Source organism: Caretta caretta, chromosome 8 (assembly GCF_965140235.1).
Source record: "Caretta caretta isolate rCarCar2 chromosome 8, rCarCar1.hap1, whole genome shotgun sequence".
Lineage (NCBI taxonomy): Eukaryota > Metazoa > Chordata > Testudines > Cheloniidae > Caretta > Caretta caretta.
The window spans coordinates 107,734,288-107,751,765 of NC_134213.1; the positions used below are offsets into that span (position 1 = coordinate 107,734,288).

The 17,478-nt window shown below is 69.6% G+C and overlaps 3 protein-coding genes across 6 annotated transcripts in view; all 3 read right to left on the minus strand.

Moving 5' to 3' along the window:
• The window catches only part of IPO13 (importin 13), a 67,160-nt gene extending 65,888 nt beyond the window's left edge, over nt 1-1,272 (minus strand). Inside the window, exon 1 of one of the 2 annotated variants that reach the window (XM_048862083.2) lies at nt 1,015-1,272. In XM_048862083.2, coding sequence (XP_048718040.2) covers nt 1,015-1,077 — 63 coding nt within the window. In that variant the 5' untranslated portion in view covers nt 1,078-1,272. The remainder of the gene's footprint in view (nt 1-1,014) is intronic. The other variant, XM_048862082.2, reaches the window with a different exon arrangement.
• Nucleotides 1,273-4,549: 3,277 nt separating this feature from the next.
• ARTN (artemin) lies at nt 4,550-5,605 on the minus strand. Its single transcript, XM_075131993.1, has 2 exons — nt 5,533-5,605; nt 4,550-4,974 (listed from the first exon to the last, which is right to left on the minus strand). Exons 1-2 carry the CDS (start codon nt 5,603-5,605, stop codon nt 4,550-4,552), a joined length of 498 nt encoding a protein of 165 aa, XP_074988094.1.
• ST3GAL3 (ST3 beta-galactoside alpha-2,3-sialyltransferase 3) overlaps nt 5,540-17,478 on the minus strand; it is a 411,061-nt gene continuing 399,122 nt past the window's right edge. For all 3 annotated transcript variants that reach the window (XM_048862089.2, XM_048862090.2, XM_048862088.2), the window contains 2 exons: nt 6,013-6,080; nt 5,540-5,722 (listed from right to left, as the gene is read on the minus strand). In XM_048862089.2, the coding sequence (XP_048718046.2) occupies nt 5,680-5,722; nt 6,013-6,080 (111 nt within the window). In that variant the 3' untranslated portion in view covers nt 5,540-5,679. The remainder of the gene's footprint in view (nt 5,723-6,012; nt 6,081-17,478) is intronic.

Consider the following 17,478-nt stretch of genomic DNA (forward strand, 5'->3'; position numbering starts at 1 on the left):
GGGGGAGCGATGCCCGGGGAGCCCAGGGCACAGCCAGGGGGCAGTCACAGCACAGGGGGAAGAGGCAGCGGGGGGGCGATCCCCGGGGGGGGGCAGACACAGCGCGTGGGGGCCGGGCGATCCCGGGGGAGGCCAGAGACAGCAGGGGGGGCGATCCCGGGGGTGGGGGCAGACACAGCGGGGGGGCGGGCGATCCCGGGGGAGGGCAGACACAGCGGGGGGGGAGCGGGCGATCCCGGGGGGGGCCGGACACAGCGGGGGGGGCGGCCAGACACAGCGGGGGGGCGGGCGATCCCGGGGGGGGCCAGACACAGCGGGGGGGGGGCGGGCGATCCCGGGGGGGCCAGACACAGCGGGGGGGGGCGGGCGATCCCGGGGGGGGCCGGACACAGCGGGGGGAGCGGGCGATCCCGGGGGGGGCCGGACACAGCGGGGGGAGCGGGCGATCCCGGGGGGGGCCGGACACAGCGGGGGGGGGCGGGCGATCCCGGGGGGGGCCGGACACAGCGGGGGGGGGCGGGCGATCCCGGGGGGGGCCAGACACAGCGGGGGGGGGAGCGGGCGATCCCGGGGGGGGCCAGACACAGCGGGGGGGGGGCGGGCGATCCCGGGGGGGGCCAGACACAGCGGGGGGGGAGCGGGCGATCCCGGGGGGGGCCAGACACAGCGGGGGGGGAGCGGGCGATCCCGGGGGGGGCCAGACACAGCGGGGGGGGGAGCGGGCGATCCCGGGGGGGGCCAGACACAGCGGGGGGGGTCCAGACACAGCGGGGGGGGGGCGGGCGATCCCGGGGGGGGCCAGACACAGCGGGGGGGGGCGGGCGATCCCGGGGGGGCCAGACACAGCGGGGGGGGGGCGGGCGATCCCGGGGGGGGCCAGACACAGCGGGGGGAGCGGGCGATCCCGGGGGGGGCCGGACACAGCGGGGGGGGGGCGGGCGATCCCGGGGGGGGCCGGACACAGCGGGGGGGGGGCGGGCGATCCCGGGGGGGGCCGGGCCCCGCCCCGCTCACCTGCTCCACGTTCTCCACCGTGAAGTCCAGGCTCTGCGGCGCCGCCGGCCCCCGTCGCTCCATCGCTGCGCGGGGGGGCTGCGGGGGCTCGCGCTGCCGGCGCCTCAGCGGCCCAGCGCGGGGGGGCCCGGCGGGGGCGGCATGGCGGGGGGGCGCGAGGCGCCGGGGGGGGGGCTGTCTGTCTGTCTGTCTGTCCGCGCCCTCAGTCAGCCGCGAGCGGGCGCGCGGCGGGGCGCTGGCGCGGGCGCGCGCGGTGGGGGGGGGGGGCAGGGCGCGTGCGCGAGGGGGGCGGGTCCGAGGCCTGCGGGCGCCGCGCTCGCGCCCCGGCGCTGCTGCCCTGGCTGCCTGTCAGCGGGGCCGGGCGCCGGGCGGGGGCCTCGCCGGAGGAGTCTGCCCGCCGCGCTGCCTGCCCGGCCGGACCCGGCCCGCCGCCTCGCCTCGCCTCGCCGGCTGCCACAGAACCAGACCCGGACCCGGCCCTCGCTCTTGCCGCCGCCAGCCCCGGCACCTCTCCCCGCAGGCGCAGCCCGGCCGGCCGCATTGAGGACCCCGAGCCGCGATGCATCTTGGGCGTTGTAGTTCCCGGCCGCTCCGGCGCCCCCTGGCGGCCAGAGGGGAACGGCGTGCCGCTGGGCTCCGCCCTCTGCAGCCCAGCACCGGGGTTTGGGGGCGGCACGGTGGGGGGGAGGGGGGTTCACTGGAGGCCTGTGCTGGGGGTACATGGGGTGGGGGGGTCACTGGAGGGCTGTGCTGGGGGTACATGGGGTGAGGGTCACTGGCCAGCCTGCTGGCTCTCATGGGATGATTGCTGCATGTTCCTGGGAGTGGGGTAGGAACCCCCCCCCCATGCATGGGGAACGTGTCCCTGACCCTATCAGTCACTGGTGAATTCATGCCCAGGAGCAGGGGGCTGTGACTCCAGTTGCCATTTTCCATAGAAACACTGCTCCATTCAGGAATGCTGCTAGCTCCTGGCCTGCTACCTATCCAGGGGCAGAGAGTTCCCCAGGTGAATTATTCAGTTGTTGAGCTGGGTCCCACTCCTGGCCATCCTGTGTCTGTACAGCACATTTCACCTTTGTAAGGCAGGGGCAGAGCTGCCTGGATGGCCTGGCACCTGGCCTCTCTGGCCAGACAGTAGCAGTCTGCTTTCCGTGCCCCTGGCAGCGCCCCCTCCCCACCCCGCCCCCCTAAGCACCATGGCTGAATTGCATTTGACTCCAACACGGGTGCAGGGCCTGGCTGGGTTACCTGCTACCTGCCCAGCTCCAGCTCCCCCTCTCCCGGGCACAGAGGTCCTAATGTGGGTGGGGACATGGCAGCTGCAGCGAGGCTGTACCTGCCTGCATGAGGAAATGCACCCACAACATACCAGGCCCCACCTGCTGGGCCAAGGCCAGGCAGCTACTCCACCCTCCACTAGGAAACAGCATCTGAGGCCCCCTGCCAGGGGGAGTGTGGGTCCTGCTCTGCCCAGGGGAGAGGGCCAGGGCCCAGCACCGAGGGGAGAGGAGGGACAGCCCCAGATGTTGCCCCTGGGCAGAGCAGAAGGGGGTGGAGTTCCCACACTGGGGTGGGCAGGGGTCCCAGAGAGGGGACGGGGGCACCCCAGAGGTAGGAAGTCCAGGTCAGGGCCCCCTGAGGAGGGATGGTTTGAAATGAGATCACAGCCCAGTGGCAGGCTCATTAGACGGGGGGAGCATGGGAGTCGGGGCAGCGACGTGGGGCAGGGGGCAGCCTCCCTTGTCCCCCCTCCTCACCCATGGCACAGCCTCTGCCCAGGCCCAGAGTCAGCTGCACAGCCCATCACTTTATTGCTACAGAAAAATACAACTGTACAAAAATAGAGTTTATCCAACTTTACAAATGCAGATACGGGTCAGAATAATATAAAGGAGGGGGGGGCACGTGGGACTGCTGGCCACAGGCCCAGGCCTCCATAGCAACAGCTTTACATCGACCCCCCTTCCCCCCCAACGTCATAAATAGGAGCCGCCGCTCAAGACCAATAAATAAATAACTTAGAGTAATAAATAGTCAGGGCCCAGCATGGCCGGGGGGTGCCCTGCCGGCCCAGCTCCCCTGCATGGGCACCAGCACTGGGCAGCTAACGCTGCTCCCCATGGGGGCAGACACAGGCTGCCCAGCCCCACAGCAGTGGGTGCCCGTGCCTGGCTGTGGCCTCTGCCCTAGGCACCTGCGGGGAGCCCTGGCCACCTGCACCCCCAGGCTGGTACCTGCTCCTCTCCCAGCAGCCCTTGGGCCCCCAGCACTTTCCTCTGCTGCAGCCACCCTGCTCCCCAATGGGTCCCCCAGGACAGCTCACTGCCTCCCCACACCGCCCTGTCCCAAGGGGCTGGGGGAGGGGGATCTTTTCTAGAGGGACAGGTAAGATGCCAGGGGATGGGCTCGGCCTGCCTGGTTTCTAGCCCCATATGCCCCCTTTGCTGGGCTGGACACTCAGCTCCAGCTTCCGCCAGCAGGTGAGAGGAGGTGGGGAGCGTCTGCGAGGCCCCCACACCACTTCACTCCCACAGCACCGGCAGCTCTTCCCCCAGAAATACGGGGCAAAAAACTGCCACCCCAGGAGCGGAGGGGTCCTGGGTATAAATCCCAGGGAAAGGGGCCAGGCCACAAGCAGCTAGGAAGGGTGCACCCCAAAGCACACTGAGGGGCCTGTCCCTTTATGGGGGGCAATTCTAGCAAGTGGCTCAGAGGTCACCACAGCCTCTAGGCTAGGGCCAGCCCCTCCTCACACTGCCCCAGCCCGAGCCCTGGGGCCAACTGCCTCCCACGCACTGCAGCCGGGCTCGAGCCAGCCAGAGCTGGGGGGCAGCCCCCCGCAGGGTCACGCATCCCCCAGGGCTCTGGACCAAGCAGGGAGCCCATGCGGCCAAGGACCCAGCCTGGCAGTTCGTCCCCCTGTGCTAGGGGGTGCAGCTGGGCCAGGAGAGCGCGCACAGGGGCTGACGGTTCTCACGCACCTTACTCCGCAAGAGATGCACTCAGGTTGCCAGCCACCAGCCTGGGCAGCGGGGGCCCCAGAAGCCCGTTGTTGAGCTGGGACCGGAGCGGATGCCAGCCCTGCAGCTGGCATTCCAGGGAGGGCTGGGAAGGCCACGCCAGGCAGACGAGGCTGGCCGTTTGGCACTGGAGCGGGCAGCTCGGAAGCTGCTGAGTGAACATGGCAGAGCAGCGAGCAGGGCCCGGCTGGCAGGCTCCCTGCCAATGCTCGGCAACCTCCCGGGTCGCCAATGGCAGCGCCAGTTGGCAGGAGGCCAGTGACTGGGGAAGGAGGGGCGCTGGCCGGCCCAAGCAACGAGACTCGCCCTGCTGCCACCAGCCCCACGCTGGGGGTCCCGCTGCCGCTCGGCCTCAGCAGAAGGGGGAGGGCCGGGTGAACCCTCGTCCCCCACTGAGCCGCTCCTCCGGGAGGTTTGGCAATGCTGCAGCCTTCGCCTATCCCCACCGCTCTCTAGGTGCCATGGGGCCCGAGCCTGGGCAGCACCAGGCGGGCAGCGCCCCTGCAGATCAGTCAGCCAATGCACCTGCACTCGGCCGCAGAAAGCTTCTCCACCGTCTGCCAGGTGTTGTGCACGTTCATGAAGGAGACGGCTTCGTAGCGGGTGGGCCGGCAGCAGGGGTGGCTGGCCACGTGGCCCAGCGGGCCCGGCTTGATGGCCTTCTCCCGCAGCAGGGTGGCCAGCGTCAGGTCGTAGTTGCTGCGGCTGCGGTGGCAGGACCCGCTGCAGTACTTGAAGGGCACGATCTCGTCCGAGTCGAAGCCCAGCCCCAGGTCACGCACCTTCACCATCAGCCTGCGGACGGTGCAGTTGGGGCCGTCCCTGCGCCGGCCTGATTTCTTGTCTTTGTTGGGGCTCAGGGGTGAGCGCTCGGCCCGGAGCAGCAGGTCCTTGGCCAGCTGCCCTTCCCCGGGCCCCGCTGCCGTCACGTTGTCCCCTGGGAACACAGGATAGTCAGCCAGAGTACGCCCCCCCCCACTCCTTCCTGCCCCCAGAGGGGCTGTCTGGTGCCCGCGGGACCCACAGCACGGGGAGAGCCCACCCGGCCCACGCACACAGCCAGGGCTCAGAGGGAGCAAGGGGCACAGGAGAGGACGGGGCGGGTAGATGCCAACCGGCTCCTGCAGCCAGGACTCAGTCCTAGCGTCAGCCTGGGGCAGGGCCCCGCTGCCCTGGGCTCCGCCCGTCCCCGCCTGGGGTGGCCAGGGGCCCTTTGGGGGGCACACTCCTGCCTCAGTTCTGGGGCTCAGGGTCACCAGCTGCCCTGAGCTCAGGAGCCTGCCCCCTCCCGGTAGCCCTGCTGCCCCCAGGCCCTGAGCAGTGCTGGGCATGTGGGGCCCACGGGGCTCTCTGCTCCCGGAACGGGAGGCATGACACAGGGGCACGAGGGGCCTGAACTGCCCTGAGAATACTGACCCCAGGCACCCCCATCGTGCCTGGCCCTTCTCCTGCCCCATGCCCTCCCGCTCCCCCCTCCTCCCCCCCCCACACCTACCAGAGAGGTGGCTCCAGGCTTTGGCGAGCGGTGCCTCCAGGCTGTCCTCTGCTCCGGGGCTGGCGGTGCCCATGCCGCCCGCAGTGGGTGCAGCCCCCAGGGTGGTGTTGTGGTGCCAGGAGTGCGGGGTTCCCGTGGCCACGCTGCTCAGCAGCGACAGGATGGCGAGGGCACCCCACAGCACCCCCTCCTGGAACACAGCACGGGCTCAGCATGGCAGCAACGTGCACGGGGTGCGGGCCGGGCGCGGGGGGGGTGGGGCGCTCCATGCTGCAGCCCCCAAGGCAGGGCTCCCAGCCTCCCCGGGAGAGGGCCAGAGTCGGGGGGGGGGGGGGGGGGGGCGGGCAGGAGAGGGGAGCAGGACCCACAGGGGAAAGCCAGACTAGCCAAGGCTGCATACCCCTTGCCTGGGCCACAGCTGCCCCCACCCCTCTGTGCGTTGCTTCTGGAGCGGGCCTTCTCCCGTGGGGCTGCACTCACCCTGGGCCTTTGGCGCAGAGTCCTCGCGTGGGGGGAGGCCGGCCCCCCCGCTGTCTGCTCCATCCTGTCTGCAAATACAAAGATTGGGGGTGAGTGTGAACGCTCCTGGGCTGGGGATGCCGGGGAAGGAAACCAACCCACGGGGCTGGGGCCAACCAACCCACGGGGCTGGGGCCAACCAACCCCTGCCCCAGACACACGGCGCCTTCACCCCTCAGCCCCACATGCCTGGCCCCTGCCTCGCTCTGGACAGCATTCCCAGAGAGGGCTGGACTAATGTGGGGGGTCAGGACACAGCTCCCTCCAGCCTGTTGGTAAACACAGCCCCATCCCCCCCATCTGCAACGTCAACCCCCACCACCTTCCCCCCACTGCCCTCCACCCCAACATTGACCCCCCAAACACCCACCACCCCCTCCCTCACAGCCCTCCAACCCCCAATATCCTCCCCCTTCCCCCCCCCCCAGTTGGTCCCTGGGGCTGCAACGAGCAGCTGGTCAGCTGTCCCATGGCCTCCCAACAGGGGTTAATGCCAGCCCTCTGGCCTGGGCCCTCTTCCCAGCGGCTTCCCTTAATTGGCACAGGCTGGGCTGTGTCCCCACAATCTTGAAGCAGGCTGAGCCAGAGCCTGGGAGCCGCTCCCCGAGCCGGGGGGGAGCAGGGGTGTCCCAGAGCCCATCAGCTCCTCTGGGTAGCCCTGGGAGGCTCCTGGGTCAGCTGGAGGTGCCCCCCGCCCCAGGCTCTAGTGGCTCAGTTTGCAGGCAGAATTTTGGGGGAGCGCGTGCAAGGCCCAGCTCTGCTCCCAGCCCCCCCGGAACGAGTGGCGGGAGGGTGGAAGTACTGAGCGCTGCCGGGAGCCTTGTCTGTGCCCAGAGCACACGTTTCACTCTGGTCACTGGGGAGCGAGAACCGCACCCCCAGGGAGAAGCCCCCCCACCTTCATACCAGCACCGGGGAGGGAGGGAGTCAGGATGGAGCAGCCTGGGCCCCTCCTGCCCCACACGTCTCTGGCAGGCTCATGGCCCAGGCAAGAGGGTTTAACTCCTCACTAGCATAACTGAGGACCTCCTTCTCCATAGGAATGGCCAGTCCTTCTCTGAATCTGGTGACCCCCTGGGGTTCTATGGGATCTAGTGGCAGCGAGTTCCACAGGCTCATCTGGTACTTCCCCTAGTCCTGCCCATCTCTCCTGACCTCTGACCCAGCTCAATGCCACTCCCTGAGCCCCTCCTTCCCCTAGTCTCACTGTGCTTTGGAGAAGCCGGGAGCAGAACAGGGGAGCCCGGGGAGGCGGCCTGAGCAAGCTAGAGACCAGCTTGTCTCATCCCCTAGGCACCAAGTGGCTGAGCAAGCCAAGCCAAACCCAGCAACAAGCTAGCCCACAGCCCCCCCCCCCCAAACAGAACAGGGCCCCAGCACAGCACGCCCCAGCACCAGACGGCCCCTTTGGCCACGGTGGCTGGATTCCCACAGGGCCTGGGGGCAGAACAGAGCTCCTCGCCAGACAGCCATGCTGCCTGTTTCACCTGGCCCTGAGAGCAGCTGGGGCGGCCCCCTGCTATGGGGCAACCTGCCCCCGGGCTCCAACCCCACGCACAAGGCAGGTGCAGGGGCAAGTGCCCGCACACACGTGCGCCAGGCCGAGCCCCGTGCACCGCTGGCCTCCCCTGCAGCTGCGGTTGGGCTTGCAGCCCTTTCTCCTGCGCAGAGGCTCGCTGGAGTTGCCCGCCCAGCCCTACCCACCCACCATTCGTCCAGAGCCTGGCAAGACACTCGAATCGTCCCGTCCGACGTGCATGACCCGGCACTGAGCTCCCCACCGAGCTGTGTTCCCCTGCTAGCGGTGTGTCTGCAGAGGCTGCCACCTCCCTGCTCCTCCTTCCCGGGAACCGAGTATCCCAGTCCCAGCCCAGAACCCCCAGCCCCTGCCACAACCCCATTCACTCCCCCACACACCCTGTTCTGTCCAGCTCTGCCCGTTCCTGCTCTGTGCCTGGGAGAAGGAGAAATGGGTGCTGCTGGGCACTTGGGCATCCACAATGGGGCAGGACAGCTGGCTGGGGGCTGTGAGTGTTAACTGGCCATCACCAACAGCCCCAGGGGACCGCACTGGATCACCCACAATGCATCACAACCCAGGAACTGTGCACAGCCGCGAATGGGGTCTCATCACCCCTGCCCGGCCATGGCAGGACTCAGGCTTGCCTGCCTTTGCAGGCTGATGGCTGGTGAGAGATGTGCACCGCAGGAGAACGGGGACCATCAAGCCAGCTCCAGCCCCACGAGCAAGGTGCAGGGCCTGGGTAGAGGGATCCGCCCCTAGCCCCAAGCCCAGCACCTGCAGCCCTGGCCTGGCCTGTGCCCTGATGGGAAAGGGAGGAGGAGTCGGGCCCAGCCCTCTCCACCCACACACAGTGGCCAGACAGGCCCAGCCCATTGGCAGCAGATCCACAGAGCAGGAAACCAGCCAGGTGATTACACAAGTGCCCTGGCTCCCAGCCCACAGGCAGCTCGTCACATCCAGCTGGAAACCCTCTTTACCTGGGGGCTGCAGCTGCTGCCCGCTCCACCCATGGTGGGCCCGGAGGTCAGTGGGGATGGGCAATGCCCTCTCTACCTGCCCTGCCCAGAGCAAACCCCTCCCTGCTGGCTGAGCTGCCTTTCCATGGGCTGCACAGCTCGGCCTGCATCCCCAGCCCCGGAGCTGTGGGAAGGCAGAACCGTGGATGGAGTTTGGCCAAGGGAATCCACACGGGCCTTTGGCGACCCCCTGGGTGGTGACCACTCCCTCCACAGCCCGTTAGCTGTCCTGGGCCAGCCAGAGCAGTTCAGTCCCTCTGAGCAGCGTGTGGAAAGCCGCACGGCGTCCTTGTGACCATCACGGCACCAGGCAGCCCCAGCCAATGCCTGGACTCGGCCCCAGCCCCCCCATTCGTAACCCATAGTGCCAAGGCCCTGCAGCTGCGCAGGAGAAGGGGGCGAGCTCCCTCTGGGACAGAGCTGGGAGATGCCAGCCTGAGAGAAGAGGGCCTGGGCCAGGCCTTTGCAGTGGGTACCTAGCCCCGTCTGCCAGCCCTGCTCTGAGGCCCAGCGTGGAGCGAGTGCGCGGGGCAGTCACCTCCAGCTGGGCCCCTCCGAAGCCTCAGGGGAGACAGGGCCTGGTGACATCACCTCTGGCTGTGGGGCCAGCACTGCTAGAGATGCCAGCAGGGTCTCTGCCCAGCCGCAGCTGGTCCTGGGGGGGCTGGGAGCCTCCCCGTGCGGGGATTTGGGCGCCACCTGCCCTGCCAGGTTGGTCCCCCTCCGGTATCCCATGGCTGGCTGAGCTGCAATTCTCCACTAGCCCTGAGGGGGGCAGCACAGACCCAGCCTGTGCTGGCCCTTCACCGTGTCACTGCAAACCCAAGCCAGAGAGAATTCCCCCCTTCCCACGCCCCTGGGGTCAGCCAGCCCCACGCACAGTCACCTCCAATCCCGCACTAACGGGCCAGCTCCTCGCAGGCGGGAGGATCCGCAGGGGCCGAGGGGCACCCAGCGACCCCAAAGTGCTGACAGACACGAGCCCCCAGGGTCACCCCCCTCAACGCAGCGAAGGGGACTCTGGCCCCAGCCTGACCTGAGGGGGATGGGTGGGCAGGTTAGAGAGGCGAACGGGCAGTCTGTCATCCGGCGGGGGGCCCACGTGCCTCAGTCTGCACCGGCTGCCTTGCCGGAGCCAGCAGAGGCTGAACTCAGAGCCCAGCTCTGCTGGAAGGAGCGAGTCCAGCTGTGCCAGCTGCCAGGGCGCTGTGGGCACCCGAGGGTCCCACCGGCAGTGCAGACACCCAGGGGCCCGGCATGCAGCCTCCGCCCCTCCCAGGGGCCCTGGGGCGGGAACCCAGGACAGAACCGAATCTCTTCCCCGCCCCCCCCCCCCCGCCTCGCTGTGCCCACACCCTGGGGGACTGGGATGGGGGCAGAGCCACACCTGGGGCTGCAGCCCCGCCCTGGAGGAAACACAAGGATACAAAGACCCACAAGTCACCTGCCTTGGGCGCTGGCCCAGCTGTCCTCTCAGCAGGCCTGTTAGCTGCAGCTGCCGCCCCTGCCTCAATCACCGAGTCACAGGAGACCTGGGCTCCGGGCTTGTCTCCCTCCTGCTGGGCAACAGAGACAGGCAGGTCTGCGGGGAACACCTGCCGCGGGCACCCACCCTGGTAGGCTTGGAGCTGCTGTTTGAGGGCAGACCTGGCCAGGGTCACGCCACCCCTTCAGCATGAAAGGGCAGCCGCTCCGGAGACGGGATTCCCAGCCCCTCCTGCCGCTGGAGCCAGCCCCAAAGCGACCTCCAACAGAGCTTCTCCTCCAACTGCTCCTCAGCCTGGGGACTGGCACGTGCCACTCATGGCCCCGGTTCCCCGGCTCGACGGGCCTCTGGAGAACAGCTTCCATAGGGAGTACCCGGCTGGTGGGGCTACAGAGCACAGCACGGCCGGCTCTGCTAGCCAACGACAGGCTTTAGTGGCTCAAGCAGGTCTAGCAAGAGCAGGACACAACACAAAGGCAGGCAGCCGGGGGGTGCCAGGAGGGCAAGGCTGGGGCACCTTGAGCCTCTGTGGGAAGGCAGGGACACAGCATGGGGCAGAGGCAGCACAAGGAGACAGGACAGCAACGGTACAAGGGGGACGGGGATCCTGGAGCATCAGGTACCCGATACCCGCAGCGCCAGGAGAGCTGGGCGCAGGGCAGCCACTGCCAAGCTCTGGCCCCTGGAGAGCGGCTGCTCACATGGGGCTGGCTCCTCCTCCCTTTGAAGCTGCACCTGCGGGCTCCTGGCTCCTCGCCTCTCTGCAAGAGCCAGCCCAGCTGCTCCCCCATGGGGCCAGTGCGGGGGCGTCTGCCACCAGCAGGGGACAAGGCAGCTGGGCAGCGGGCCCAGGAGCCGGAGCAGGCGGCTGGGAGGCGCGCACAGCAGAGAGAGCGATGGCTTTCCACAACGGGCAGAATATGGGCTGAGCTGCAGACGGCGGGGCACACACACGCTCCCTGAGCTGGAGAATCGTGCCACGGGGTTTGGCTGGAACAGCCACCGGCTCAGCCATGGAGCCCAGCAATTGCCAGAGACACTGCACCGGGCAGCGGGGGGGGACTCCAGTTATCCGGGAGATTCCCGACGAAGGCAGAGAGGCGCTGACCCGGAGCTGGCGGGGGTCAGGCAGACCGCAGGGCGTGCAGGCGGGGCACATTCAGGCGCAGCCCATGCCAGAGGAATGGCAGAAATGGGCCGAAAGCAGAAGCAACCAGTGAAGGGAAGCGGGCGGGGGCTCGTGCAGGAAGGCAGGCCCCAGGCATGGACTGGGGGCTCTGGGCTGGGCCCAAGCCATGACACTCTCTTGGGGCCATCACATAACCTGGACTCTCTCTATCCCACTGCCCTGGGCTCCGCCAGGCTCCAGGGATGGACTGGGGAGCGCTCAGTGTGGAGGGGCTGGGGTACCCAGAGTCATGGGGGGGTCAAAGACCCACGGCCTGTTCTGCCGCTGTGGCGTGTGCTGCAGACACAGCTAACAAGCCCCAGGCTGCAGCAGGGTGGATTCAGGCTACAGGCTCTTTAGGACGCACAAGGAGCGCACCTGCCTTTAGGACGCCTGGCCCCCGAAAATGAGCATGCACCTCTCCGGCCCTCCCCCTCTGCCTGGCTGTGCTCTGCTGGCTGGAGACAGGACATAAAGGCCGCAGGGCCAGGGTGGGACGGAAGGGGAGTTCCATGGGTGACAGCTCCCTGCCCACACACACACTGCCAGCCTCTGGCTAGCACGACCCCAAGCTGCCTGCTGTTCTCCCCGGCCCCCAGCAGCCTCCTGGCTCTAAAGGGCAGCACGGGAGGAGGGGGAGACCGGCTCCAGGACCCCTGCTGGAGCTATCCCACCTAAGGTCCGGGGGAGCCAGGTGCATCCTGTCGGAGACCAGGGCTGCTGGGGGGCATGGCTGTGACTCTAGCCCTCCCTGGGTCTCCTGGCTGCTGCAGAAAGAGGATTGTGGAGCTACCCTCCCAGTCCCCGAGTAGCCCCAGGGCTGCGCCTGCCACTGATCAGTGCTAAGAAAAGTCAACATGCTTCCGGGCCCCATCAGTGCCCCCCAGGGCTCTGGAGAGCAGCAGCCGACCCGACCAGGGTCCAGGTAATCTCAGCAGGCGGCTGCGGGGGAGGGGAGAGCAATGCTGAGCAGTGGCAGAGACGCCGGAGCTGGCTGCTGGCTCAGGCAGACCACGCTGCATAGAGCTCGGCAGGCAGGTGCTACTCAGCAGGATTAGCCGAGTGTCTGCAGCAAATATGCATATTCATTAACTCTGCCAGAGCTCTGGAGAAACAGGTGTGTCAGAGCCCGTCACCCCAGGCTTCCGGCACCCCCTTTGCCAGTGGATTTGTTGTGCCCTGACCCTCAGGGCTCTCTCTAGTCTTGGCTGAGCCGAGACACCCGAGTATCGCAGACAGGGAAGGACAAAGGCCTGACGGAGCGGGAGGGACTGGGCACTCCCAGCAGGTCCCTGCCAGCAGCTGATTTCCACAGACCGCAAGGGCGCTGCAGCGAAGGAAGGCGGCTCCAGGCAGATGAGACGGGGTCCCTGGACCCTCCTGCTGGGGCGGGAGGAAGGAGACGAAGCCTCTGAGCCAGCTGGAGAATCGTCCCGGCAGACGAGAGGATGTTTACACACTCTTCCCGGGTGCTACTGCCTCAGGGACGCCCCCTTCCCCCACCAGGGGCAGCTGGAAGAGCGACCGGGGCTTCCCCTCCCCCCCCCGGCAGGCAGCACGCTGCAGAAAGGGGCTGCAGGACCGTGCGTTGCCCGGACAAGCCCGAGCTCCGGCTGCTGCTCCCGGAGAAACTTTCCAGAGGAAGGGAGGAGGGAGATTTATGTTTACGTTCCTACACAAACACTTGGAAATGTCAGCGTGAAGCCTTCCATGGGCTGGAAGCCGCCCAAGGGCCTGGTGTCCCGCTCACCCCACAGAGAGCCCAACCGACGCCTCCAGGACGGCACACGCCCGCCGGCCCAGCTGCCTCCCTGGGGCCCAGCTCACCGGCTCCGCGGCTGAGATGGGAACCCAGCGCCCAGACCAGCCTCCTGCCTGGGGCCAACCCGACAGCCTTGCGCCCCCCCCAAAGCGCAGCCAGAGCCCGCCGGGCTCCCGCAGCCCCAGGCCTCGCCCAGGGCCAGAGGAGCCATGTGCTACCGCCATTCTCCAGCCAGGCCAAGGGGCGCTGGCAGGTCAGGCTGGGCCCGCGTCAGGAGCGACCCGGGCCGGCGCTCGCTCTCCCCTGGCCAGCTCGCTGCGGGGCGCAGAGGGGCATCACCAGCCGGATATGCCCTGGCAGGTTCCCGCCACCCGGGAAGCCGTCAAGCGGCCGGTGACAGAACGGCCAGGTCCCAGCCGCCCACAGCCGAGCCACGAATCAACCCCTGGGAACCGGAACGAGGCAGCACCGAGCCCCCAGCCCTGCTCCCTTCCTCTCGCCCCTCAATCCACCGGCTCGGGGGCTCGCTCTGGGAGAGGGACCCCAACACCGCCTCGGGGCCCAGAGCTGGTACACGGGGACACAGCTGCCCCACAGATCCCGAGCCAGGCCGCCTCCAGCCTGGCCCCTGCACCCAGCTCTTGGGGCAGGGAAGATCCATGGGCAGGGGAAAGAAGTGCCCTGCTCTAGGGGGCCCCAGGCTGCCCCCAATGCTGGGAAGGAGATGCTAGAGGGGAACAAGGCCTTGGGCCCCCGGCTGGGCCGCCCCAGGGAGCGGAGGAGGGAGGCCCCTGCCGGGAGCTAATTTGGGCAGCTGCCAGCGGCTAAACAGGGGATTAGCCCGGCCTGGCTCGGCTCAGCTGGGCCCAGTGTGCGGGGCCACGTGTGCCTTGACTGGGGGTGGCCCCAGAGTGACCCCCCCCGCCGCGGGGCGACCCTACCGCAACACCCCCCCTCCCCCCCCCCCGCCGCGGGGCGACCCTACCGCAACACCCCCCCTCCCCCCCCCCGCCGCGGGGCGACCCTACCGCAACAACCCCCCCCCCCTCCGCCGCGGGGCGACCCTACCGCAACAACCCCCCCTCCCCCCCCCCCCCCCCCGCCGCGGAGCGACCCTACCGCAACAACCCCCCCTCCCCCCCCCCCCGCCGCGGAGCGACCCTACCGCAACACCCCCCCCTCCCCCCCCCCCGCCGCGGGGCGACCCTACCGCAACACCCCCCCTCCCCCCCCCCCGCCGCGGGGCGACCCTACCGCAACACCCCCACGTTTGCTGCCGAGGCGGGCCAGCTGCAGCTCGAGTCTCAGGCTGGGGAAGCGGCTGCAGCCGACCCCGGCCCGGGCTCCCCCAGCCCCGGGAACCCTCCGCCCCCAGCCCCGCTCCACTCACCGTGCGCGCCGGGAGCCTGCGGACCATGCTCCGGGGGTCGCGGCTGGGACGCGCCTCCCCCTGGCCCCGGGCACCGGTCCCTGGCGGGCATCGAGTCCGCTCCCTGCGGCCGCCAGAGGGACAAAATCACCGGGGTTCCCGGCACCGGGGCACAGACAGACCGACCCCCCGCGTCCCGCCCCGGACAGACCCCGACCCCCCGTCCCGCCCCGGACAGACCGACCCCCCGCGTCCCGGGACAGACCGACCCCGACCCCCCGTCCCGCCCCGGACAGACCGACCCCCCGCGTCCCGGGACAGACCGACCCCGACCCCCCCGTCCCGCCCCGGACAGACCGACCCCGACCCCCCGTCCCGCCCCCGGACAGACCGACCCCCCGCGTCCCGGGACAGACCGACCCCGACCCCCCGTCCCGCCCCGGACAGACCGACCCCCCGCGTCCCGGGACAGACCGACCCCGACCCCCCGTCCCGCCCCCGGACAGACCGACCCCCCGCGTCCCGGGACAGACCGACCCCGACCCCCCGTCCCGCCCCGGACAGACCGACCGACACCCCCCCCCAGTCCTGGGACAGACCGACCCCCACCCCCCGTCCCGCCCCCGGACAGACCGACCGACCCCCACCCCCCGTCCCGCCCCCGGACAGACCGACCGACCCCCCCGTCCCGCCCCCGGACAGACCGACCGACACCCCCCCCAGTCCTGGGACAGACCGACCGACCCCTCCCCCCCCGTCCCGCCCCGGACAGACCGACCTCCCACGTCCCGGGACAGACCGACCGACCGACCCCCCCCCGCCCCGCCCCGCCCCCGGACACACCGACCGACCGACCCCCCCGTCCCCGGACAGACCGACCGACCGACCCCCCCGTCCCGGGGCAGACCCCCAGGCCCCACCCGGTACCTCTTGGCTGCGGTGCGGGCGCATCCCCGGCGGGCTCTGGCGCTCAGCCGGCCCCGGGGGCCATGGCCGGGCTCCGGGACTCGCCGCCCGCCCGCCCGGCCGGCTCACGTTGTCCGCATGGCGAGCCCCGGGGGGCAGGTGCCCGGCGCTGCCTGCGCCGCCCTGCGCGGGAGAGGAGGCGGGTTAGAGCCGGGCGGGCCGGGGCTCGCCCCCCGGGGCCGGCAGGTGGGGCCGGGGCCGGGCCGGGACTCACCGAGCGGGGCGAAGCGGCTCCGGGGCCGGGCGGGCGGGCTCGGACCTGCGGCTGCCGGCGGGGCTCGCGGGCGGCCTCTGGGAGGCAGGAGCCGGCTCCATCCTCCTCGCCCGGCCGCTTCTGGTGTCAAATTCCAGCGGCCCCGTCACCTGATCCCCGGGCGGGGCGGAGCTGGGGGCACCCCCGGGCCAGGAGCCGCCCCCCGGACAGACCCACGGACACCCCCCCCGGCAGCCGGGACAGACCCACGGACACCCCCCCCCGCCAGCCGGGACAGACAGATGGACACCACCCCCGGACAGACACACGGACATCCCACCCCCCCCCCCGCCAGTCGGGACAGACCCACGGACCCCCCCCCCCGGACAGACCGACGGACACCCCACTCCCCCCCGCCAGCCGGGACAGACAGATGGACACCCCACCCCCGCCAGCCGGGACAGATACACGGACACCCTGCCACCACTCCACATCCACCCACACACACACCAGGCGGAGACAGGGACCGTAACAGAGACTGGGGTGCGAAGGTGGGGCCGCAGGGGATGCTGGGTAACAGAGACTGGGGTGCTAGAGTGGGGCCCCAGAGGATCCTGGGTAATAGAGACTGGGGGGCGAAGGTGGGGTCGCAGGGGATCCTGGGTAACAGAGACTGGGGGGCGAAGGTGGGGTCGCAGGGGATCCTGGGTAACAGAGACTGGGGTGCGAAGGTGGGGCCGCAGGGGATCCTGGGTAACAGAGACTGGGGTGCCAGTGTGGGGCCCCAGGGGATGCTGGGTAACAGAGACTGGGGTGCCAGTGTGGGGCCCCAGGGGATGCTGGGTAACAGAGACTGGGGTGCTAGAGTGGGGCCGCAGGGGATCCTGGGTAATAGAGATTGGGATGCGAAGGTGGGGCCGCAGGGGATGCTGGATAACAGAGACTGGGGTGTGAAGGTGGGGCCGCAGGGGATCCTGGGTAACAGAGACTGGGGTGCCAGTGTGGGGCCCCAGGGGATGCTGGGTAACAGAGACTGGGGTGCTAGAGTGGGGCCGCAGGGGATCCTGGGTAACAGAGACTGGGGGGCGAAGGTGGGGCCGCAGGGGATCCTGGGTAACAGAGACTGGGGTGCGAAGGTGGGGCCGCAGGGGATGCTGGGTAACAGAGACTGGGGTGCTAGAGTGGGGCCCCAGAGGATCCTGGGTAATAGAGACTGGGGGGCGAAGGTGGGGTCGCAGGGGATCCTGGGTAACAGAGACTGGGGGGCGAAGGTGGGGTCGCAGGGGATCCTGGGTAACAGAGACTGGGGTGCGAAGGTGGGGCCGCAGGGGATCCTGGGTAACAGAGACTGGGGTGCCAGTGTGGGGCCCCAGGGGATGCTGGGTAACAGAGACTGGGGTGCCAGTGTGGGGCCCCAGGGGATGCTGGGTAACAGAGACTGGGGTGCTAGAGTGGGGCCGCAGGGGATCCTGGGTAATAGAGATTGGGATGCGAAGGTGGGGCCGCAGGGGATGCTGGATAACAGAGACTGGGGTGTGAAGGTGGGGCCGCAGGGGATCCTGGGTAACAGAGACTGGGGTGCCAGTGTGGGGCCCCAGGGGATGCTGGGTAACAGAGACTGGGGTGCTAGAGTGGGGCCGCAGGGGATCCTGGGTAACAGAGACTGGGGGGCGAAGGTGGGGCCGCAGGGGATGCTGGGTAACAGAGACTGGGGTGCGAAGGTGGGGCCCCAGGGGATCCTGGGTAACAGAGACTGGGGTGCGAAGGTGGGGCCGCAGGGGATGCTGGGTAACAGAGACTGGGGGGCGAAGGTGGGGCCCCAGGGGATCCTGGGTAACAGAGACTGGGGGGCGAAGGTGGGGCCCCAGGGGATGCTGGGTAACAGAGACTGGGGGGCGAAGGTGGGGCCCCAGGGGATCCTGGGTAACAGAGACTGGGGGGC

Bases quoted from the DNA above. Each gene is read 5' to 3' on its own strand.
- ARTN (XM_075131993.1), bottom strand. From the start codon at position 5,605: ATGGGCACCGCCAGCCCCGGAGCAGAGGACAGCCTGGAGGCACCGCTC. The intron at 4,975-5,532 runs GTAGGTGTGGGG...CTGTGTTCCCAG, and splicing joins AGCCTGGAGCCACCTCTCTG to GGGACAACGTGACGGCAGCG.